Source organism: Myxine glutinosa, chromosome 7 (assembly GCF_964187855.1).
Source record: "Myxine glutinosa chromosome 7, kmMyxGlut1.1, whole genome shotgun sequence".
Lineage (NCBI taxonomy): Eukaryota > Metazoa > Chordata > Myxini > Myxiniformes > Myxinidae > Myxine > Myxine glutinosa.
Window position 1 is genome coordinate 55,701,998 of NC_136267.1, and position 26,248 is coordinate 55,728,245.

The 26,248-nt window shown below is 45.4% G+C and overlaps 2 protein-coding genes across 7 annotated transcripts in view; one reads left to right on the forward strand and one right to left on the reverse strand.

Annotated features, from left to right (window-relative positions):
* LOC137431262 (E3 SUMO-protein ligase PIAS1) overlaps nt 1-26,248 on the forward strand; it is a 97,510-nt gene that overhangs the window by 59,347 nt on the left and 11,915 nt on the right. For all 4 annotated transcript variants that reach the window (XM_068122376.2, XM_068122378.2, XM_078781756.1 and 1 more), the window contains exons 2-8: nt 15,801-16,329; nt 17,598-17,682; nt 17,807-17,857; nt 18,484-18,574; nt 18,746-18,877; nt 20,399-20,504; nt 23,292-23,365. In XM_068122376.2, coding sequence (XP_067978477.2) covers nt 15,801-16,329; nt 17,598-17,682; nt 17,807-17,857; nt 18,484-18,574; nt 18,746-18,877; nt 20,399-20,504; nt 23,292-23,365 — 1,068 coding nt within the window. The remainder of the gene's footprint in view (nt 1-15,800; nt 16,330-17,597; nt 17,683-17,806; nt 17,858-18,483; nt 18,575-18,745; nt 18,878-20,398; nt 20,505-23,291; nt 23,366-26,248) is intronic.
* Nucleotides 8,182-10,598, reverse strand: LOC137430549 (E3 SUMO-protein ligase KIAA1586-like). Of its 3 annotated transcripts, none has more exons than XM_068121373.2 (2): nt 10,401-10,598; nt 8,182-9,726 (listed from the first exon to the last, which is right to left on the reverse strand). In XM_068121373.2, exon 2 carries the CDS (start codon nt 9,712-9,714, stop codon nt 8,542-8,544), a length of 1,173 nt encoding a protein of 390 aa, XP_067977474.2. In that variant the 5' UTR covers nt 9,715-9,726; nt 10,401-10,598; the 3' UTR covers nt 8,182-8,541. The 3 variants fall into 3 exon arrangements, with proteins under 3 accessions (XP_067977474.2, XP_067977472.2, XP_067977473.2); XM_068121371.2 differs by having other exon boundaries at nt 10,108-10,447; XM_068121372.2 differs by lacking the exon at nt 10,401-10,598 and adding an exon at nt 10,020-10,104.

The following is a 26,248-nucleotide window of genomic DNA, read 5'->3' on the forward strand; positions in this document are numbered from 1 at the left end:
TTTTGTAAAAATGAATGTGCAGCATCTAACTCAATATGTCGAAATGTCACACACGTCCATGCCCGTGGGATTCCCACGGGTGACCCCACTAGTACATACATACATACATACATACATACATACATGCACTGGACAGACAGACAGCGCACAGCATTGCCCTTTGGGCTACGCCGTTAAAAATAATAATACCCAAAATAAATTTGACACAAAAAATAACACACTTAAACAGTATGTATAATGATTTAACCACATACTGTGCAGTCCAACTTGCACAAATAAACAGGAATGATTGCTATGTGGTCATAACCTGCGACAAGATCTGATAAAGGGATTTTTTTTTTTTTTTTATTTTTTTTTTTTTTTTTTTGTATACAAGATCGAGACTCGTGAAAGAGCGAACATTAATCACACAGAAAGACAAACAGACACACAAAACAAATAACATCGGGAGCGGTAGACAAGATGGGGAGAGAGGGGGAAGGACACAAACACAACATTTGAGAGCAGGGAAATCGGGAATGTGTGTGGGAGGGAGAGGGCTTGGGGGAGGTGGCGTGGGAAGGGGGGTGGGGGGAGTTGGGAGAAGTATAAACACAAGGACACCATGGACTTCCAGGAAAGAAGTTGATATTTCAAAAAAGTGGATTTGGGGTGAAATTAACGGGGGTAGAAAGGATCAAGGTTTTGGATGGGGGAAGATATGAGATGGTGGTGAACAGCTGTTTTAAAGACCTGGAGGGTGGAGTGGGATTGAAGAGAGTGAGGGAGTTTGTTCCAGAAGTGGGAGAAAAGAGGAATGAAGGAGTGAAGGTGAGCAGAGAGTCTTGATTTTGGCAGTTTAACCATAACAGGGTTGCAGGCGGATCTTGTGCGACCTGTAGGAATATTTGTGGGACAGAGCCCAGAGAGAGCTGGAGGAGCAAGGCCGGAGAGGAGTCGGTAGAAGACAGAAAGACCACCAACCTGCCTGCGGTGAGTACGTGAAAGGCCCTCGGACGTAGCTTCATCACGGGAGATTCCAATGATTCTGAACGCTTTGGTTTCAACAGCGTGAAGACGAGCTCGGTGTGAGGCAGGAGCACCAGCCCAGAGGGGAGAGCAGTATTCCATTGAGCTGTGGATGAAAGCCTTGTATGTGGTGAGGAGCTCAGGTGTGCCAAGGAAGGACTTCGCATGACGGAGGCTGCCCAGTCAACGACTGGCTTTGGAGGCCAGATTTGAAATGTGGTTTTCCCAGGAAAGATCAAGGCAGATATTGAGACCCAAAAGCTTGAGTGACGGAACTTCTTGGAGAGGATTATTCAGAAAGTGGATGGGAGGGTTGACCAGTCGGTCTTTTTGGAGAGACATCGTAAGAGTGTGAGATTTGTCAGGATTGAAAGACATGTTCCACTTGTTTGCCCAGTCAGTGATTTTGTCCAGGTCTGCAGAGAGTGAGGAGGCTGCAGACTGCCGATCTTAGGGATGAGGAATGGAGCGGCAGAGAGTGGAGTCATCAGCAAAGAGATAGAGAGGATTTTCAAGAGAGTCGGAGAGATCATTGATGAAGACCAGAAAAAGCACAGGGCCCAGAACACTGCCTTGGGGAACTCCAGCCTGAACAGGAAGAGGAGATGAGAGAAACCCATTCAGGGCCACACGTTGACTACGACTAGAGAGGAGGTCTGCCAGCCATGCGTGGAGATTTCCATGGATACCAAAGGAGGAGAGTTTGGTGAGCAGAGCGGGGTGCCAGACCGTATCGAAGGCACGTGATATGTCGAGAGAGACAGCTCTAATTTCCTGTTTGGCATTGAGGACCTCCATCCATTGTTGAGACAGCAGAAGCAGCATGTCCAGAGTAGAGTGACCTGGTCTGAAACCAAATTGATGATCAGAGATCAAGCCATTGGAGAAGAGGAAAGATTTCATATCCGAAGCAATGATGGATTCCATGACTTTGCTGATAATTGGGAGAAGGCTGATTGGTCTGTAGTTGCTAGGATCTGTTTTTGCACCTTTTTTGGGTAAAGCGGTGATGTTGGCTGATTTCCAAGCAGATGGCAGATGACCTTGAGCAAAAGAGAGGGTGAAGAGAACAGAGAGAGAAAGTGAAAGAGCGGAAGAACAGGATTTTAGGACCTGTGGGCTGATGCCGTCAGGTCCAGTTGCAGAATCAGAGTCGAGGGTTGACAGAAACTTTTCCACCTTGTCAGGAGGAAAGGACACAGAGTCCAGGAGCAACTGGGTACGGTGGGTACAGAGAGGGATGGGTTTGGGACACAAGATTTAGAGGCAAAGACAGAGTTGAGGCATGCCGCTTTTTCACGTGCGGAGTCAGCTGTGTAGCCGTTTGAAGTGATGGAGGGGATCGAGGGGGAACAAACACCAGAAACAGATTTGACCAGACGCCACCAGGATTTGGAAGAGGGAGACAGATAAGAGAGTTCGGTCTTGAGAACGGAGAGATATTGTTTCCTGGCTCTCCTGAGAGTGGACACACACTTGTTTCGGGCTTTGTGAAAGGAAATGAGATTTCCTTCCGTTGGATTTGCTTTCCAGGAGACGAAGGCAAGTTGTTTCTGGGCAACAGCCTCACCACAAGAATCCGTGTACCATTGACGGGAGGAAGGGTATGACAACTGAAGACGAGATGGGATAAATCTGTGCATGAGAGAGAGCAATTTACTTTGGAAGAATTCCCAGGATGAGTTGATGTCAGAGGTGGTAGAGATGGGAGACCAGTCCAGATGATTGATGGCTGCTTGAAGACCGTGCCAGTTGGTCTGAGTGAAATGCCAGACTTGTCGACGCTGAGGAGGCTCCCTGAGAATGGTCAGAGAGATGTCCACTTTAACAAGCACATGATCAGATGAGCCGACTGGAGCAGAAGAAGAGCAGCAGACATTTTCAGGGAAGTTAGTCATAACCAAGTCCAGAAGAGAATATGCTCCGTTGACTGAGATCCGGGTTGGGAAATTGACAGATTGTGTCAGTTCCAGTGAGTCGCAGAAGTCCTTTGCTGAGGAGCCATGGCTGGTGAGAGAGGTACCCACACCCAGCCAACTGGCATGGTGACAATTGAAATCACCACATATGAGGAAGAGAGAGTTGGGATGAGTCGATAGAAGTTGGTCCATATTATCAGACAGCGAGATGTCGATGGAGTCATCACTGTTTGGTGGACGGTACAACACACAAATGAACAAGAGGTGGGAGCGAAGGGGAAGCCGTAGCCAGAGGTATTCCTGGGGGTGAGGTGGAGAGAGGGCAGTGCAGGGCGAGTGAGAAAGAAAGTTTTTGATAAAGATAGCAACCCCACCTCCAGGACGAGGCTCAGGTCTATCATACCGGAGGAGGGAGTAACCCGGGAGAGATACTAAGGAATCAGAGACATCATGAAGGAGGAATGTTTCTGTTAAGCAGATCACATCTGGTTTGTCAGAAGCAACCTGTATGGAGAGATCAGTTAAGTTTGAACGGAGGCCCCGGATGTTTGAGGTCCATACCGTTAATGAAGGGGATGGGGCATGGGAGATCTACACCAAACACAGTGTATAATCAGCAGAGGCCTTCAGGTATAATGTTAGGCCCACCAGAAAAATGCAAGATAGCGGTCATATCATTTTGTCTCTGTGCTTTAGTGAGTGGAGTCGAGTGACAGATGTGGGTGTGGTCCAACTGCTGTCTGACCAATGTGTGCACATTTCAAAAATAGATTCCAACAAGAACCCCAACAGCAGCAATGCTAAGCTCTTTTAGTCTTGTGATTTGTCCACTGGTAAAAAATGTATACTGTTATAGCAAAGAGCTCGGGTTCACTCAGAGAGAGGGACGGGGGTTGTCCAACCCCTCGCTCTCCTCTTTGCTAACGTCACTGCCCTCCTCGACACTCTTCCAGGCTATGTCGATGGCACGGCTGGAAGATGGAGTGGTGGTGGCATGGCTGGTTGAAATTGCAGTGGAGGTGGAAAATTTATTTGCTCTTCTAAAGCTGTCATGGGTGGCTGGTGGCTTTTTGTTTCTTCCGTTGATACAGAACTTGGCAGCAGTTGATGGCACTGCAAACAGTGTGGGCAACCTCTCCACTCCTCTGTGTCTGAGCATTGTTTTCTTGCAACAACTCCAGAGCCTTATCAAAAAACAGGAGGGAGAGTCTTCCCAAGGATCTTAACTGTGAGGCTCTTTTCTAGGGTGGGGGGGAGTGTCAGATTCCTTCTCTTCTGCTGCTCTCACCTGCTCCAGCTGGAGAAGCTCCTCGTCTGTCATTTCCTCTGCATGACTAGCGAAGAGCTGTTCCACATCTCTCTGTTTGGCCTCAGTAAAGCTAGCCTTATGTGCCAGCTTCACTGTGTCCTTGTTTGCCTGCTGCATGTTCCTCGGATTGATGTCGCCCTCGTCATTTCCAGTGGATTTGTGAACACATTCCGGGCGCACTTTTTTTCCACACTGCATTCATAGTTGAAGCAGTTACCTCATTCTATGCCTTGCTAATATTTTTGAGTGCCTTCTTGATATTGTACTCCTGCCAAAACTCCTTGATTGTCATTTTGCCCTGCTCAGTCTCCCTGACAAGCTGGCCCATGGTGCAGCGGAGATAATCGCTCTTAGATGTTGCAAATGTGGTATGAGGTAATAGCTCTTAAAAACAGCTTTACATCCTTTCTTGACACGCAGAGGTATAGTCGGTGATTGAGGTGGACGTTTGCAGGCATTTTGATACTATTATCAACAAGTGACGTTTTTTGAGTGCTGCAGAGTATCTGAGTGCAGTGATATTAAGTCAGTAATAAGTATCCCTACAGATGTTGGTCAGACAGTCATGTGATCATATGTGGTGAGCGGCGAGGTATTTTGAGAGGTGTTACATGATGGTGAGGTGTTTTGAATTGTGCAGTAGGAGCGGTTTTTATGTTATTTTGGAATTTCTCCGAAATGACCTCAAAGAGTGGGTCCCAATGTATGTCCGTTCCATACGCATTTGACTAAACCAATACCATCTCTCAAACTACCCGACCGATATGGACGAAATTTGGTATGATGCATCAGAACAGCAAGGTCTCTTGGGGTTGTGCTCCCCATCTGTATGTGTCCCCTATAAAGGGGATGAAAGAGGGGTTTGCTCCAAATATTGGTATTTTATTCAAAAATCTTCTTCTGAGAAATCGCCAGACAGACCACACCAAACTCACCACGAGGAATTGGGAATATGCCTTAACCTTAAGCTTTGCTCCCCATGGCCATATCTTCCCTGGAAAGCAGGGCTGGTATGACCTTCGTGAAGGGCTCCTGGGGGTGAGGTGGAGCTCCTGCCTATTGCTCCGGAGATCCTAATCGATGTTCTCGGGAGGCCAATATGTTTCCTGTGGGCGGGTCGCACTGTATGAGCAGTCAGAAGTGACCAAGCGAAGTTACCATCCAAATGCTGACGCAATTTTACACCCCCCGACTCTTCAACACACAGTATGCCAATCCAGAAATGCAAGGCAAATTCAAAACCGTGGAATAAATGCAAATCCTTTACTCAAGATCAAGAAAAACAGAGTATATCACCAAGGAATAGATAAATCATCAGGAAAAGAAATCCCACTGATATGCAGTGGTAAAGATCAAGTAATTAAAGAAGAACAGACAGGCGCCCAAGACAATATGGACAAGACAATTAAACAACCCACCTGGTATCCCTAGCTAATCCCAAAGGGGAGGGAGGGGGAAGCAAAATAACAAAGGAATATTCGCCAGAATATAAAGAAAATAATGGGTAAAATAAAAGCGGGAGAGGAGGAGGGAAATTCAGGCCTGTTTCAGGTGGCGTCCGGCTGCTTTGCCCCAGACACGTGTCCCGAGGATGGCGCCTCACCTCCATTCTTCTCTTTATCAGTGGGTGTCCTCAAACTCCACGAACGACTTGCCCAGAGCAGTTTCTGAAAAACCATGAAGCCGCACGTTGCTTCTGGTCGGCTCAGACGATACTTGACGAGGAGCAAACGTTTCTGCTCCCTCTTCCACTTTTCCTCACGATTCCACGTGCAACAGGAAAACCCTCCTCCACCCCAATCTCTCCGGCACCGACTGTGCCTCCAACAGGCAGCCCTTGGAGAGATTAATGAAATACTCAAAAAGCTCACACAGGCCGAGTTTCTCTTCAAAACTTGGACCGCGTGTCATGCGTTCGTCTTCGCCTTCGTTCCCCCATCCCAATGCACTCTTCTTCCTCTCTCCTCCTCTTCTTTCTTTTTCTCCCAGAGGTTCTTTCTCTATTCAGTTATGTAGAGCTCCGGTGGGAGGGAGAAGGTTGATAAGGAAGATTTCTTTTTTTTAACAAAAGAATAAAAATAAAGTTGAAAGGGAAGGAAGAAATAAAAGAGCTAATCTGGTTTCACAGCTGGCCTGGCATTTCACACAAGATACACCCTAACAATCACAGCTTCTCATCATTGCAAGCCCAGCCCCACAAGTGTACCATCATTAAACAATTTACCCCACAAATGCAACAGGGGCCACGGGCTCCTTCCCCTAATCCCTCATCTTCACCGAGACATATTTTCCTCAGAAACTATATTAACCGATTATGGACCAAATTTGGTATGATTCATCAGAACATTGTAAGGTCTCATGGGGTTGTGCTACCCATCCGATCTGCCCCCTATAAGAGGGTGAAAAGGGGTTTCTCCTCAAATTCAGGTAATTTATTTTGGAATCTTCTCAAACTGTGGGGAAATAACAGTCGGTCCCCATGGGGATATTTTTTAATTATGCAGTGAGAGGTATTTTGAATTTTGCAACGGGACTACAAGTGAACTTTTGAATTGTGCAGCAGGAGTGGTTTTGAATTATGTGGCTTTGATATGTTTTTATTGTGGCGGCGAATTATTTAGTAATACACGGCGGGAGGTGTATTTAATTTATGCATCAGGACGACAGGAGGACTTTTAAATTGCGAGCAGTTTTAAATTCCGTCAAAGGCGTTGTTCCAGTTCTGCCATTGCACGAAACATGTTATCAATTAGAGAGAGAGCCTTTCTTGCAGAAAAACATAAAACAGACAGCCTTGTAGTAAGGAAAGCCTCAGTTCTGATACCAAGAACAAAAAAACCCCCACCAAAAATACTCTGTTTTGATCTGTATACACAAACACGCGTGCATGCCTGCATACACTTACACGCTCACACGCTCCTATGCACATGCACACACACACACACACACACACACACACACACACACACACACACACACACACACACACACACACACACGGCGGCAAGGGAGGCAGCATGACTTTGCATGGATCGTCTGGGACACGGCCTGGCCTGGAGGCTTGCTGGGTTTCTCCGACCTTATCATGCTGGGACCAAGGGCCCAGGATTTAGCCACTACCTTTATGCCATGTTATGCCTGCAGGGAACCGAGCTCTGTGATCCATTTACGTGGGCGGTTTTGGGGGGGGTTGGGTAGGGGAGGGGAAGTCACCCATGGATTTTGCCGACTCTAACCTGCGAGGAGGACGCACACAGAAAGGGGAGGCCTGAGATTTTGTGGACCTGAGTGGAATGGAGATCTGATATTTAGCAGACCCGAGTAGGAGTAGGAGTGGGCATGAGCTTTGGCGGAGCCAAGTGGAATGGGGACCTAAGAAAGATGAGGACCGGTGACACGTGCACACACACACACACACACGCATGAGTCATGATTTGCACGTACAGATGCATGATTATGGTTTATACACGTTTGGTTTTGCTTTTGCTTTGGCATGTTTTGTTTTGTTTTGTTTTGGGTGACATCATATGCTGTGTATTGTATGCACACATTATTTTTATCCATTTAATACACATATGCATGTTGGGTAGTATACACGCATGTTATACATGACATATACAGTGGGTTTTTTTATTTTTATGTTTGAGGTTCCAGGCACGGACTATATAGCTCCCATTGAGGCCAGTACAGTGTACATGCGTCTTGTGCGTGACATATTGCAGGGGTTGAATTACTCTGCAGGGAGGGCACAGCAATGTTTGCCTTTGATGACTTCAAATTTTTTGGGGCACCAAGGCATTTTCTTTTGGGTTTGGGGGGCACCAAGGCATTTTCTTTTGGGTTTGGGGGGCACCAAGGCAATCTAGAATTATTCTTGTGGGCACAAAGGCAAAGTGTGTCGGTAACTTAAACAGGCAGGGAAATGTTACTGACAGAACAAGTAAATCAACTTAAACTTTTTAATAATGTATTTTTAGAATATAAACAGTTTCAGAAAACTCGACTCAACTCAGAACTGCATTGTCATCATGGCCATGTAACAAAGTTTAACCTTTGTTTGACAGAACAAGTAAATCAACTTAAACTTTTTAATAATGTATTTTTAGAATTTGAATCTCAATAACAGTTTCACATTTGATTTCTCTCAAAACTCAACTCAACTCAGTCAGAACTGCATTGTCATCATGTCCATGTAACAAAGTTTAACTTTTGTTTGACAGAGTTGAACTTTTTTCATCATCATCATCAGACATCATCTTTACTCAATACTGACTCAGTATTGAGTCAGGTATACATGATTACAATTCAATCACCCTTGGGGGAGAGGGGTGTAGTATCAGGCCTACGTCCAAATGCACTCATAGAATGCCACCTGGCAATGCTACGTGTAGGATCAAAGTCGTCGGGGTCGGACCCTTCTGTGCTGATGCGCAGAAGGTGTTCCTGCATACCCAACCCCAGTTTTAGCCTCCAATCCCCAAGAATACGCTTCACTGCTGAGAACTGCCTCTCTACATGTGATGTGGCCACTGGGCACACAAGGCAGATCTGCACCAGATGAAGTATATTAGGGTATTTGTGGCCCTTTTCTGTCAGAATGGTCTTCCATAGACGTAGGAAATTGGACTCCTCTCCATGATTTCTGCTGATGTCAAGCTTCAAGGACAGCCATTCCCTTTGTATTTGACTTGGATCACAACCATTTCTTTCAATGATTTGCTGAAAGTGATTGCTAAGGTAAGTGACTTTGGCATTGCCATAGGCAGCAAGGGTGTCCTTGCCCTTTGGCATGTTGCTGGGGTCAAACACCTCAAAGGCAATCAGGACCTCATTCTCATAGAACTCGTTAAATCTCTTGTCCAAACAATCAATCACTTTGTCAACTACAGTTTTCAAGGGTCCAGCCTGAAACTCCTCAACAGATGGTACTCTAGGACCATAAAGCTCCAGATCCCTGTACTTCAGCCTCTTGGTCTGATTGTCCCCATCCTCAGTGTCAGAGTCAGTGTTGGCTTCCTGCACTTCCCTCTCAAACTTCTGTACATGAGTGCCTGGAGTTTCCAGTTGTGCCTTCAGGGCAAGAGCAGCAACCTCAACACTGGCTCTCACAGAGGTGATGGGGATGTCCTCTGCCTGGAATCTATTCGACAGAACTGAAAGTTCTTGCAACAAGTCCTGATACACTGCCAGATACAATGCAAATTTATGGGTTTTCAAGTCTTTGATGCGCCCCTTCATGGTGGCAGACACCGTTGCAGTTGTATCTTCTCTCTCACCAGAGCCCAGGTCGTCAAAAAGCATACGGAGGGTCTTGTAATCCCTGTCCAAAGCTTTTACAGCAAGCAGTCGGTGACCAATCCATCTGGTTCCACATGCTTTTGTTGGTTTAAGCACATGCTCATCAATTATGTCCGTAAGTTGTTCCATGTTCTTCCACTTTTTCGCTGATCTTTTGAACAGGTAGAACAACTGCCTCATGAGGTCATCAATCTGAAAAGACAGTGGTGGAAGACATGTTGCATAAAGATGTGTTTATGGCACTTGTGTTTTTATGGCACTTGTTTGATTATTTACATTTTATCATCCATAACTATTGCTTCCTCTATGGCTTGGCATCCTGATTTATGTTTCTACTTATTTATATTTCAGGCAAATTCATCTGTCCACTATATTGACGTCAGACAATGGGCTTCAATCAAAAACTGTCAGAGACACAATACTAGTGATTATATTGACTAAGTATGACATGGCAACAGACTTACCACTGCTCTTTACCGACTTACCACGGTAAAATATCTTACTTCGCATCATCAGATTGCAATGAAATTCCACCACAAACTAGATAACATGTTGGAAAAACGTCCAACATACCTTTTATTTTGTCCAGAACATTCGATCGTTAATTTGAAAAGTGCTGAACACAAGCCAAACTTTCGAGTCGATCGTATGACAGAAATTGAAGAGGTCTCGTGTAAATTCTAAAACGAGGTTAGAAGCGCAAACAATTCCACTACGTCATCGGCTATGACGTACGCGGAAATACCCTCTGACAGCCAATGAAAAACCTGCATTTCTTGGAGATCCCTACAGCCTCTCGTAGACATGTGCGCACAGGTACAGCGGCAGATGTACACCACCGCTGACCTTGCGGGATTGTAACATACCTATAGTCGGGACGGAAGCAATCGGAAGGCCTTCCCAACCATGAGTATTACCCCCGCTAATACAGCGCGGTTGGTAGGCTACGACGTGGGTGTGCAACCCTGCAATAATAGCCATGCTGTAATTTATGCGCTCATAATAGCCCATAATGCTTTGCATTTCATTGATGATGCTGGATGACGTATGGGATGACGAATGGTAGGCGGGGCCAATAGAAATTATGGGATGCCCTTGAACCTCGTTTCCCGTACCCAAGGACGATAGTAGGACTGCAACATTCTGTATTCAGTAAGAACGGGAAACGAGGTAGCTTAGACAATGTATATGCTTACTACGCTAATGTTCCGACATGCACTGAGAAAACGAAAGCCGTCAAAGTCAGTTTGTTGTTTTCATCATTACTTTATTCATACTTTGGTCTCTATTATTATGCTTTATTGACAAAAATGGCACAGCAGCAACTGAAGAAAAAGGGCACTGCAACTCTCTGCCTGTAGTGATCATGAAAAGTTTGGGGGCAGCACGGCAAATAGCTTGGGCACGCCGGCTTTTGCCATCGATGCCGTCGATAATTTCGACCCCTGATATTGCACATATTTTGTGAGTACACTTGCACACCATTGCATGCACGTATACACACATATACACACACCACACCCACACATACAAATACACATGTGTGCGCGTGCATACATACACATACACACACACACACACACACACACACACACATGCTAATGGAGGTGGATACTTTGAGACCTGGTAGATCTCAGTCCAATCTCCTGAGGCCCACCCACTTGTGAGGATAGCAGGTAAAAACAAATTGTGCGCACACACACACACACACACACACACACACACACACACACACACACACACATCATACTTTCGTCTGGGGATTTCCTGTTATCATAGAATAATAAGAATGGTGCTATTGGGAAGCTAAGAGTAATATTAGATTTACTTGGAAGTTTCGTTTTGTTTTGATTTTGGTTTTTTGTGGGGGGGGGTTTTGGGTTTGTTTTTTTTTTGGGGGGGGGGGAGGGGTTTTGGGTTTTTTTTCGGTGGTTTTTTTAAAAAGACATTTTGTCCATTTACCCGAGTACCATTTGCAGGACTTAGAGCTAAAATGTAGTGGTTCAAACGGTACCATTTTTTACTATGTTGGTCTACACCAACAGGAACCCTTTTGAATATATCTCTACGGCCATGGTAGGAGCACATAAAAATTATATTTCATCACACTTCTCGAAGCAATTGAAAAAAAAAAAAAAAAGTACACGGAAGCAGCATACAAACAACAACAACAACCACAGCCACGACGGAACCAACAACAACTACTACTATTACTACTACTACTACTACTACTACTATGTGTTATAAAATATCCTTTTTCACGTGTTTCACTGCATTTTTAATCGACACTGAGATGCAAACATTCAGTATGTTTGTGAAGTGCACAATGCTGTCTTTTAATTAAACCTGTGAGCGAAGCAACGGGGAGTCCTTGCTCCTTGCTCGATGATGTGCATATGAAGGGTCACGTACGAGCGACTAAGTGTAAACTCTACAAGCTGTAATTATAAGATGCATAAAATGAACACAATCGATGAATTAATCGTGCAGCGCCGTCGTGAAGTGGCAAGACGACGTCAGCAACGGCGCCGTGCTGCTATGTCACCATCACAACGACAAGCAGTTCGTGACGCCAATGCGGCCCGACTTAGAGCTGTCCGTGCTGCTTTGTCACCATCGCAACAACAAGCAGTTCGTGACGCCAATGCGACCAGACTTAGAGCTGCCCGTGCTTCTCTGTCACCAGACCAACTACAAATGGCTCGTGACGCCAATGCAGCCCAACATAGAGCTGCCCGTGCTGCTTGGCCACCATCACGACGACGAGCAGTTCGTGATGCCAATGCAGCCCAACATAGAGCTGCCCGTGCTGCTCTGCCATCACCATGGCAAGCAGTTCATGACAATGCGGCCCAGCATGGAGATGCCCGTGCTGCTCTGCCATCATCACCACGGCAAGCAGTTCATAATGACAGTGCGGCCCAGCATGGAGATGCCTGTGCTGCTCTGCTATTGTCACTACAAGCAGTTCATGATGCCAATGCGGCCCAGCATGGAGATGCCTGTGCTGCTGTGCCATCATCACCACAGCAAGCAGTTCATAATGACAGTGCGGCCCAGCATCGAGATGCCTGTGCTGCTGTGCCATCATCACCACGGCAAGCAGTTCATAATGACAATGCGGCCCAGCATGGAGATGCCTGTGCTGCTCTGCTATTGTCACTACAAGCAGTTCATGATGCCAATGCGGCCCAGCATGGAGATGCCTGTGCTGCTGTGCCATCATCACCACGGCAAGCAGTTCATAATGACAATGCGGCCCAGCATGGAGATGCCCATGCTGCTCTGCCATCATCACCACGGCAAGCAGTTCATAATGACAATGCGGCCCAGCATGGAGATGCCTGTGCTGCTCTGCTATTGTCACTACAAGCAGTTCATGATGCCAATGCGGCCCAGCATGGAGATGCCTGTGCTGCTGTGCCATCATCACCACGGCAAGCAGTTCATAATGACAATGCGGCCCAGCATGGAGATGCCCATGCTGCTCTGCCATCATCACCACGGCAAGCAGTTCATAATGACAATGCGGCCCAGCATGGAGATGCCTGTGCTGCTCTGCTATTGTCACTACAAGCAGTTCATGATGCCAATGCGGCCCAGCATGGAGATGCCTGTGCTGCTGTGCCATCATCACCACGGCAAGCAGTTCATAATGACAATGCGGCCCAGCATGGAGATGCCTGTGCTGCTCTGCTATTGTCACTACAAGCAGTTCATGATGCCAATGCGGCCCAGCATGGAGATGCTTGTGCTGCTGTGCCATCATCACCACGGCAAGCAGTTCATAATGACAATGCGGCCCAGCATGGAGATGCCTGTGCTGCTCTGCTATTGTCACTACAAGCAGTTCATGATGCCAATGCGGCCCAACATAGAGATGTTTGTACTGCGATAGATCTTGAAACTCACCAGCACTACGAAGACTTTGAGGCTGTAGAAACTATTCTTTCATGTCTTTCACTTCAGGTGTTTTTCGCAATTATGCAAAGACTGGTATTTCCGTAAGCGAAGTGAGGAATCTTGTGTGCTTATAGATATATTGCATATGCGTGTACACACATAAATACATGTATACCTACCTACATACATACGTACATGTAGACGCACTCACACCAAAACAAAACTTCACAACTTAGTCCATGAATCAAAATCTTTCACCGAAACGGAGGTGGGTACTTCAAACTCTGTGTGGACTCCACCTTCTGAAACTGGCATAATTATGGGGATTACAACTAACGACACACACACACACACACACACACACACACACACACACACACACACACACACGTGTTTTTATGTTGCCCTTTTCCCTGCAATTTGTTGTCACCAAAATAAATTATTTAAATGTCATTGATGTTCAACCTTTGATTGTAAACCAATAGAACACTCCAGGATTCTTGGGATTAGTGAACAAAAATCCTTGTGTATTTATCGTCCTGCATTCTGTTTTCACCTCTGTCTGTCTGTCTGTTTGTGAACATGATATCTGAAAAAGTCGTGGACGGATTTGGACAATATCTGGTGGAGAGGTTGGGTTTGTGGCAAGGACGAAACAATTAGATTTTGGTGAAGATCTGCATCTGGATTTGGATACTATAATTTTTTAAGTGATTATTCATCATTGAGTAAAAATATATAAACCACCTTTAGAGGCCATTTTTCCCCGCAAAGCAGGGGTTGGCCTTTTTCGGGAACCGTGGTTGTTGTTGTTTTTCGGTCCCCTATTTGAAGCAATGTTTTACGGCCGGATGCCCTTCCTGACGCCAACCCTTTTTGCCGCCTTTAACGACAAACAGGGAATTACCAGTGAACTGGTACTCAATTAGCCGACCTCGGAAGGATGACAGGCTGAGTCAACCCCCCTGGCGTTAATTCAGCGATCGACCGGGATTCGAACCCAGGATCCTTGGATCCTAAGCCGGCACCCTAGCCGCTAGCCCAACACCAGGGATGACAATCAGATGAATTATGAAATGAAAACAGATGGATTATTCATCATTGAGTGATGGGGCTAAAACGATATCTCAAAACGTTATGGACTGATTGGGACAAAACTTGGTGGACTGGTTGTGTGTGTGACAAGGACGAATCGATTCAATTTTGGGAAATATCTGAATACGGATCCGAATACAAGAAATTTTTGATTTTTTAAAGTGATTCTTCACCATTGAGTGATAGAGCCAAAAAAGAGCCAAAATAGCATGGTGTTTCAAAAAGTTGTGGACAGATTATGACAAAATTAGGTGGATTTGGTGGACGAGTTGGTTAGGCGACAAGAACAAGCCAATTCGATTTTGGTTCAGGTCCGAATCCCGATCCGGCCTATCAGTGGGATACAAAAGGTAAACTGTTGCGCCTGGCAGAGGTATGCGCCCTACGGAGTGCCGTTCTAGTTGTATTTGTTTTTATTTTACCTTGACTTTGTTATTTCGTAAAGCCAAAGCTAATTTTCTCCCCTTGTAAGGATGTAGCTTGTGGTGTTAATATTTTGTTCTATCGTATCCTGGTGTTGGCTTAGCGGTTAGGGTGCCGGCTTGGGATCCTAGGATCCTGGGTTCGAATCCCGGTCGATCGCTGAATTAACGCCAGGGGGGTTGTCATCCTTCCGAGGTCGGCAAATTGAGTACCAGCTTGCTGGGATGAATGATCAGTGTGTACCCCGGTTTAGAATAGGTACACCGTATCCCTGCGCATCGTAAGAGGCGACCAAGGGTTGGCATCAGGAAGCGCATCCGGCCATAAAAACATTGCCTCAAACAGGGAACCATGATTGTCATGGGGCCCGCAAGGCTAACCCCTGCTCTAGCGGGGGGAAATGGCCTTAAAACGATCATTCATTCATTCATTGTACAGGTCTGCTGGTTGACCATTCCAGTACCTTTCAGGAGCTTTCCAATACCAGTACCCCATGAGATGTGGTTGCTTACCTTGAGAGTTATGTTTTAGCTGCTTGTGTTTACTGAAGCAATATGTTATTCACTTTTTTTTTTACCCTTTATTTTAATAGTCAACAGGTCATATAATTTATTTGTGTTGTCAGATGGTGGCATCGTGATTGATTGTTGAACTTAGTGTTCTATCAAAGCATAATTTGCTACTTTTTTTTTTTCATTTGATTGCAAATGTTATGGTACTAAGAACAAACAAAAAACACCAAGTGCTTCTTAAACTCTGTGTGATGATTTCTGCAATATTATTGATCCCCCTTTTTTTTTCTCCCACATTCTCCTCGTCTTCATCTGCCTTCTCTGATATCCCAGCATATGGTTATGACATTTCGCATAACAGAACTGCAAGTGCTCCTGGGCTTCATGGGACACAGCCGGACCGGACGCAAGCGAGCACTCCAGACAGCTGTTCTACAAGCGCTTGAAATGGGATGCACTCCTGCTATTCATTTTAAAATACGCGAGCTCCACCGGCATCGTTACCCCAGAAACATGCTTACTGCCATAGATGTTTCATCTGCTCTGCCTTCATCGTCGCCTCCTAGCGCTGGAGATATCAGCGGCTCTGACCCACCACTCTCGCCTACTCGGCTTCCCCTCTCCAGCAATCAGCAACAGACGTCCCCGTCGCACTGCATTTCCTATGGTTTGGAGCCAGTTTGTGACCTTGATGCAGAGCCTGTATCTCAGAGCAAACTTCCTTTAAGCCTCAAAAGCTCCACGCACGACGAGGAGCTGAGCATGCAACCACTGTTGCCTCAAGTGGCACCACCTATTGTGACCCTTGTCAATCTTCCATTTTATGACATTATTAATGAAATAGTTCAGCCAACAAGCCTTGGTAAGTTGTGGTGCATGAAATTGTGGTACTCAATACTACTTGTGTGTAAAACCCATGCAACATGTTTTTAAGGATTAATTTAGTGTACTGGTCATTGGTGGGTGCTGATAGGTAATAGTAACGATTTTCTTTATAATCACTACCTCTATATGGCGTTGTTTGAAATCATAGTTTTTTATCTGCTGTTCATTATATTATGAATACAGGGTATCACAAAACTTCTGCAATTCCCCTAAACGCCTTTGTACTTACTCCACTCCTCCTCAAAACCTTCGGCTGAAATTCGATCTTTGAATATCGATGTTCCTCTGCTGGCAGAGTGCGAGTGGAAAATTTGATTGGTTGAGATTGCTGGCAATTTTGCCAACTTCAAAGCCAAAGTGCTGCTAAACTTCAGATTGTTGGATGTGCTAAGAAGCTGATTCATGTTCTATAGTGTTCAAAATATAAAATTCAATCAAAATAAAAGAAGTTTTTCGAACTGCAAGAAGAAAACCCAAACAGTCGAATAAGAAGCTTACCACCGTTGATGCATTTGGGATATGCTGTCTTTTGCACGACCTTATTTAACACTTAATGCATCATGCGTCATGCCTGTTGTTTGTGTCCTTTATGAAGTCCATAAAAACAGCGCAAGTTTCCTGTTTGGAATGATTTTCAAATTTACTTAGAGAGACTGAAGCAATGCTTTACCCAGCTGTGTGCATGCAGTAATGAGACAGCATACAATGTTGCCAACTTCAGAGCCCAAGTACTGCTAATCTACATGGTTTTGGCAGTGATTTGTGTTCTACAATGTTCAAAATATATAATTCACTTGGAATAAAGTCATTCCTTGGTCACAGACCGACAGAATGAAGCAATTGCTTCCCCCCGCCTTGCTCATGCGCATGTGGGGTAATAACCATGCATCAAGTGTATTCGATGTCCCTACACCGGCATTTCATTTTTGGGACAATTTGTTTACCGATCTTAAGTTAAGTGTACTTTTCTATTTTTGTTTTATTTAATCTCTCTCGTACACCATCATAATACGATTTGCATTTTCCTTGAACTTTCCAGTTCACTATTCGTGGTGTGCTCTTAATTTTCCCTTGGTTTTTGTTTTATTCATTATCTCTTCTCTCTAACATATGGAGGGCCTTTATAAAGGGAGACAGCATTTGTCTGTGTGCATACGTGCTCCGAGCATGCGAAACATTTGTTGGTGTACACGCGGTTCATTCCTTGTTCTGATCATTTGGCATTGATGCCGTTCGTTGCTGCAGATTCTAAGAAAAACCAGCAAGTTCAGGAAGCTTCGCTTGCATTTATCCTGACTCCCCAGCAAGTTTCACACATCATGTATGCTCGGTATGTTTGATGCTACCCTCCTGCTGTGTGGTGTTTTCTATGGTGGCTAACCTTGGCAAATGTGTGTGCAACTTGCAGGTGTTTATGTTGAGAAAGTCCTGATTTTGAATTTGTTCTTTTCAAGGGATATGATGTCTTGTTCCAGACAGGACTCTCTCGCGTATGTACATCTGAGGTGAGCTGTGATTGGTTGATTTGTAATGACAATAAGTAAATAAATAAAATCTATATTATAAAGGAAGCTGTGTCTGTCTGTTTGTTTGTCGTGTTATAACTTGAGAACGGATTAACGGATTTCAATACACCCAATACACCCACTACAGTGCATTCGGGTAACTCCCGGGAGTGTTTGATGCCCCAAAAAAAATGTTTCAATGTTTTTTTTTTTATGGGTACATGGACACGCGTGTCAAAACTACGTTGGTCGCCCCTGCATGGAGAGCAGGATCTTCCAGGAATCCTTCCCCTCCCCTCCCCCCCCATAGATTAGCCATCGCAGCAAAGATTGGTATTTCCGTCAGCGAAGCTACGGGTCTTATATTCCAGTATATACTGTATAATATCTGTAAACTCTTAGAGTCTAGAGACTCTAGACCATGTAATTTTACAAGTTGGTCTCACTTCCACTGGGAGGTGGATAGTGTACACCATATCATCAGTGACTCTCATGCCAACTTTGCTATTGTATTGTACAAGTTACTTTTGATTGACTGATTTTATTTTTTAGAAATATATATATATTTTTAGTAATTTGTCAATCTTTACCCTTTTTGTAATGATATTGATTAAAATTCCTCCCAGGTTTTGTCTGTCCGAGACGAGCTGTGCTCAAGTCGATCATCACCCACCAAACCTGTCTATCAAAGTGAATGGGAAATTCTGCCCACTGCCTGTGAGTTGCTTTGCATTGGTATGGACTCTTGTTGAAATGAACCAGAAGGTGCATCTACCCCTCATAGAATGTTCCTGTAAAAAAAATTGTTTTTTTTTTATCACATCCACACATTGAACATGCTGCCCCGGTGCTTTTTCAGAAAAACCTTTTTTTCTTGGTGCTGTGCAGGGCCCTTATCCACCAAAGAATGCAACAGAGATCAAGAAACCAAGCCAACCCATTGATGTTACCTCATTCATGCGCCTCATTGCATCGGTGACGAACCTTGTTACCGTGTCCTGGATGGCCGAATCCTGCAGGGTCAGTCTGTTAGACATTGCAAGCTGGTTCCTCTCTTGAGGGTAGATTTTTGTGTTTCTTTTCTTCTTCATCTTTTGGTGATTTGATAGTCAAAGTTCTGCTAACGGTCCTCGGAGACTATATCACTGTCGATGAATGTCCCGGAGAAAGCTTTTGTAAATGTGTATGTTTCAGTTTAAAATTTGTTTGAACCCAGGATAGTTGCAGAGTTCCTGTATAAAAAAAAATTGTTCAGTAAATTCGTAGCATTGTATTAAAGGGGAGACTTTTTACTCTGCGCTCACGAAGCGAAAAGCGGAGTTAAGCGATCGGTTACGTGAACATGTATGTACGTATGACGCATGTCGTACGTAACTGTATTTTTTAAAATTCATTTTCTCGGAAACAGTTGGTGCTGTTGACACAAATTTTTCACTATCATATGCATCTACTCATGTAGAATTTTGTGATAAATATGATGTCATACGTCACATGGTATGGGCGCCATCTTGGAAAACCTCAAAAAAATTGGACGTCTATCTCCAAAACCTCTCCATGAAAAAGACTGGGTGAGGGACAAAACCGGGTGACTTATCTCTTGTGGCAGCAGGGGAGGGGAGGATGGGCGTGGAACAGCCACGAGCAGGTGATGAGACGAGCAGGATGATGATCAGGCAAGGGAGAAGATGAGAACAGCACCAGGACCCAAAGCAAGACGACCTCCTTGAAGCTCTCCACCTTAACACACTCCAATCTGCTTAGACCCCTCTCAGTTCTCCTCCCAAAACAGCGAGCTCTCCTCTGAACCATTCCCGCTCCTCCCTGCGCACCAAAAGCGAGATCTACTTGCTCCTCCCTTTTCTCCCTTGATAACCCTCTGCCCCTCCAGGGCTTTGGGCTCCACCCCCTTCAGGAGACGATCATAGCTCCGCCCATCCCCCTGCCGTCTGCCTTGTTCTTCTCTGCTCTACAGAGCTGTGACCCGGTGCGCCCGGCGGAAGTTTAGAGGGAGGTTTGTACGCACATTTAATTAACTTAATCCCTAGCTATTTATTACAAAGCACCACCCCTCTGCATGGTGCACATTGAAATAGACAATCCTTAAGCTAATGCATCCCTACTTCTTACATCGAGATTTGCTTCCTACTCACACAATCCATCCCGTTTTATTTTTAGTTTTCGTTTGTGGTCTTGACTTATTGTGCCACGATTTGAATTTGACTTATTGCGCTTGATCTGGTCACAGCAGCATTCCTCTTTGCCTTCATGTAATTTGTGGTCTTTATCATGATGATAATCCCTTTTAAGGAACTTCAATGCAGGATAGAGCTATTTGGCCCCTACAAGCCTGTGACATTGTTGACAATGATTATTTGTCCATGCTCTCCCCTCTTAAATGCTGAGCATCGAGCAAGGAAGCAGCACATCCCGTTTATAAAGCTTTGGTATGTGTCTTCCGGGGTTTGAACCGCTGACCTCCCAGCCTTGGAGTGGATGCTCACGTGCACAAGTTAATGCTTCAATGAACTGTCCTCTTTACAGAGTTACTGCATGGCAGTGCACCTGGTGAAACGACTTTCCTCTCCGTTACTTCTGAGTCGGTTAAAGAACAAAGGGATTCGGAACGCCGATCATTCAATAGCTCTGAGTAAGTAATACTTTTTACTTCTATCAGGGCACTTCAATGCTCCTTAAGGTGAAACGAATGACAATTTTCAAAAAATAGTAATTATATGAAACCCATTTAAGTTATGGACACACTTTTCGCAGCCAGCCACAGGCACCACAATCATTGCTGTTAAATTCACCGGAGTCATATTTACCTCCGCACCGAAGGTGGAGGTTATGTTTTCACCCCTGTCTGTCTGTTTGTTTGTCTGTGAACAACATATCTCAAAAAGTTGTGGACTGATTCAAATGAAATTTGGCAGAGATGTAGTGTATGTGACAATGACGAAATAATTAGATTTTGGTGAAGATCCGGATTCGCATCCGGCTAGGAGAAGTTTTTAAGTGATTCTTCATCATTGGGAGATAGGGCAAAAATCGATTATATAACATGATATTTAATTTAAAAAAGTTAATGAATGGATTTGGACGAAACTTGGTGGACAGGTTGGGTATGAGACAAGGACGAATCGATTCGATTTTTGTGTATATCTGAATATGGATTCAGATACTAGAGTTATTTAATTCATAAGTGATTCTTCACCATTGAGAGATCGGGCAAAAAGCGATATACAACATCATATTTAAAAAAAGTTGTGGATGAGTTGTTTGGGTGACAAAAACAAGCCCATTCGATTTTGGTTCAGGTCCAAATCCAGATCCGGCCTATCAGTGGGATACAAAACATAAACTGTTCAGCTTGGCGGAGGTATGCGCTCTTCCGAGTGTCGTTGTAATTGATGCTTTACTACCCTGCACTCGCAAAGTGAAAAGCAGGGTTAGGCATTTGGTTGTTTACGTACATGCGTACGTGTGGCGTACGTGCGTTGTCTGCATATTTAAAATTCATTTTCTCTGCAACCGTTGGTCCGATTGACACGAAATGTTACCATAGGAGCGCCTCCGCCTGTATAATTTTTTTATTCATAATTATGACATCATAGGTCATGTGGTACGGACGCCATCTTGGAAAAAACGTGACACCTCAATATCTCCGAAACAGCTCAATGGGAAAAAAAGCTCAATGGGAAAAATTGAAACAGGCTCATTGTCAAGTACTCCCCATGTGGAATAAGATATGTTGATGATGTCATCGGTGCCTTCATTATGACGTCATAATTTGACAAGTACAACGCTTGATATGATCAGTATGAAAAAAGGAATTTCTCTGCAACTGTTAGTCCGATTGACACTAAATTTTGACCATAGGATCGCCTCCTCCTGTATAATTTTTTTAATGATAATTATGACATCATAGGTCATATGGTACAGGCACCATCCTGGAAAAAAACAAAAAACGTTGCACCTCGATCTCCAAAACCGCTCCACGGAAAAAATTGAAACATGGCTCATTGTAAAGAACTCCATATGGGGAATAAATGTTGTTAACGATGATGTCATTGGTGCCTTAATTATGACGTCATCATTTGACAGGGACAATGCTTAGTCTGATCAGTTTGAAATTTATTGAGCATGATCTATGCAACAATTATATGAGAGAATTTAAGTTTATGATGTAATCGCTCACGTGGTCTGGCAGTCAGATTGGATCAAATAAAATAAAATAAACCTTTAAAAACAGAAGAGTTGGCTTGCACTGAGTTGTCTGCGCAGGATAAGTATTCTATGAATACCATCTAGTTTTTACATTTTTTTTCCATACATAAATCGGATGTAAAGTGAAACGTTTGCTCATGTTCAGCTCTAATAATTTTCAGATTTTAAATCTCTTATCACTGAGTACATTGTTGTTGTTTTTTCATAGCTTTTGTTTTAATAATCAAAGTTATAATGTTTGCTTCATAAAAGTCACATTTTTCTGATGTTTGATACTCCTGCTTGAAAATGAAACTGTTTCACCATGTCTCAAGGTTTTATTTCATTAAAGCATTACATGGATGACTTGCTTTTGCTCTGGAGTTGCTTTTCTCCTGTCTTTTACAGGCCTCGCCTCCGAAACCCATTTGTAAAGTCTTTCTATATTTTAATTTTTTAGTCAATTTTATTTCTGGCAAAGGCAGTGGATGCCTTTATGCTTCAATAATCTCTTGTGAGCTTCCAATGGTTTTCCACCTTCCAACATTGATATGATGAGTGCACATGACAAGGAGTGATGCCAGTTTGGAAGTCATCACGGAGCTGTTCCTTGTGCCTCCTTGTGCTAATTTTCTTCCGTCCAATTGGCTTGCAATTTGATTTTTTTTAAATCTTGTAATTGCACACACTTCCCTGTTTCATTCCCTTAAACTCTTGAAGTATCTATGGGATGTGGAAATTGCAAGAAAAATAATTTTTGGATCATCATGCCTGTACAATTTATAAATTCCAGCAGGTCGTACTAATATACAGCTAATCCCATGCATGCGATTTGGCCGGCTTGATTACTGGCACACAATGGCCTCCTGTTTTTGTTCAATAAGGTTGTCAACTTTGCATCACAGGCTAAATGCAGGTGGGGCAACTGGTTTTATTTTCTTCTGGATTTTTTGACTGAGTACTACGACTACGCTACGACTGCTTCAAAATGGCGGATTTTTATTTTCATTTCATTCATTTATTTATTTATTTTTACTTGAATCCAACGGCTTTCGAGGATTGATTCTACATTAGATATCTCCATGATTAAGATGCGATCAACTGAGGAATAATATATTATTGTCCCTATATAATCAGTGTTACTAACTTGAGCAGTGTTTAAACGTTTCAGTATAAATGGGGTATATGTTGAAGTGACTAGACTGCAATGATTCTCCACTTTGTCTGACAGTAAAAGAAAAGCTGAGGGCAGATCCTGAGAGTGAAGTTGCAACGACGAGTCTTCGAGTTTCTCTTTTGTGCCCTGTAAGTGGGTTTTTTCTGCACAGGCTGTAATGGGATACCTCTCCCCTCCCCTTCCCTTACCCTGAACCCCAGAGGCTATAACAAATTTTTTTATCCTGTACCATATAACCTTCCCGTACACTCCCTCTCCCCACCCCTGTAAGCACCAGTTTCCAACTCATTCCATCCAGCGGTTTCGGACACACACCTACGGGAGCACACCGACGGGAGCACACCGACGGGAGCACACAGACGGGAGCGCACAGACGGGAGCGCACAGACGGGAGCGCACAGACGGGAGCGCACAGACGGGAGCGCACAGACGGGAGCACACACATTGACGCACGCAGATGCAGACCACATGTCGACACAGACATGAACACACACAAACGAGAACACACACAGACAAGAACACACACAGACAAGAACACACACAGACAAGAACACACACAGACAAGAACACACACAGACAAGAACACACACAGACAAGAACACACACAGACAAGAACACACACAGACAAGAACACACACAGACAAGAACACACACAGACAAGAACACACACAGACAAGAACACACACAGACAAGAACACACACAGACAAGAACACACACAGACAAGAACACACACAGACAAGAACACACACAGACAATAACACACACAGTAGACAAGAGCATACATAGACACACACACGACCACACAGAAACAGACACGACCACACGGAGACAGGCACGGACACACGGTCAGAGACACGATCACACACACACACACACATGGACACGAACACACACAGACACGAACCGAGATGAACGGACACGAACAGACACGAATGGACACGAACACAAACGGACACGGACACGAACAGACACGAACAGACATGGACACGAACAGACACGGACACAAACGGACACGAACGAACGGACACGGACACGAACGGACAAGAACGGACACGGACAAGAACGGACACGGACAAGAACGGACACGGACAAGAACGGGCACGGACAAGAACGGACACGAACGGACACTGGCACGAACAGACACTGACACGAACGGACACGGACACTGACACGAACGGACACTGACACGAACGGACACTGACACGAACGGACACTGACACGAACGGACACTGACACGAACGGACACTGACACGAACAGACACGGACACTGACACGAACGGACACTGACACGAACAGACACTGACACGAACGGACACTGACACGAACGGACACGGACACGAACGGACACGGACACTGACACGAACGGACACTGACACGAACGGACACTGACACGAACGGACACTGACACGAACGGACACTGACACGAACGGACACTGACACGAACGGACACTGACACGAACGGACACTGACACGAACGGACACTGACACGAACGGACACGGACACGAACGGACACGGACACTGACACGAACGGACACGGACACTGACACTGACACGAACGGACACTGACACGAACGGACACTGACACGAACGGACACTGACACGAACGGACATGGACACTGACACGAACGGACACTGAACGAACGGACACGGACACTGACACGAACGGACACTGACACGAACGGACACTGACACGAACGGACACTGACACGAACGGACACTGACACGAACGGACACGGACACTGACACAAACGGACACTGACACGAACGGACACGGACACTGACACAAACGGACACTGACACGAACGGACACGGACACTGACACGAACGGACACGGACACGAACGGACACTGACACGAACGGACACGGACACTGACACGAACGGACACGGACACTGACACGAACGGACACGGACACTGACACGAACGGACACGGACACTGACACGAACGGACACTGACACGAACGGACACTGACACGAACAGACACTGACACGAACGGACACGGACGGACACGGACACTGACACGAACGGACACTGACACGAACAGACACGGACACTGACACGAACGGACACGGACACTGACACGAACGGACACTGACACGAACGGACACGGACACTGACACGAACGGACACTGACACGAACAGACACTGACACGAATGGACACGGACACTGACACGAACGGACACGGACACGAACGGACACGGACACAGACACGAACGGACACTGACACGAACAGACACGGACACTGACACGAACGGACACGGACACTGACACGAACGGACACGGACACTGACACGAACGGACACTGACACGAACGGACACGGACACGAACGGACACTGACACGAACGGACACTGACACGAACGGACACTGACACGAACGGACACTGACACGAACGGACACTGACACGAACGGACACTGACACGAACGGACACTGACACGAACGGACACTGACACGAACGGACACTGACACGAACGGACACTGACACGAACGGACACTGACACGAACGGACACTGACACGAACGGACACTGACGCGAACGGACACTGACGCGAACGGACACTGACGCGAACGGACACTGACGCGAACGGACACTGACGCGAACGGACACTGACGCGAACGGACACTGACGCGAACGGACACTGACGCGAACGGACACTGACGCGAACGGACACTGACGCGAACGGACACTGACGCGAACGGACACTGACGCGAACGGACACTGACGCGAACGGACACTGACGCGAACGGACACTGACGCGAACGGACACTGACGCGAACGGACACTGACGCGAACGGACACTGACGCGAACGGACACTGACACGAACGGACACTGACACGAACGGACACTGACACGAACACGGACACGTCCGGACACGGACACGGACACTGACACGAACGGACACTGACACGAACGGACACTGACACGAACGGACACGGACACGGACACTGACACGAACGGACACTGACACGAACGGACACGGACGGACACTGACACGAACGGACACGGA

Coding starts and splice junctions, on each gene's coding strand:
- LOC137430549 (XM_068121373.2), bottom strand. CDS start 9,714: ATGAGGCAGTTGTTCTACCTGTTCAAAAGATCAGCGAAAAAGTGGAAG.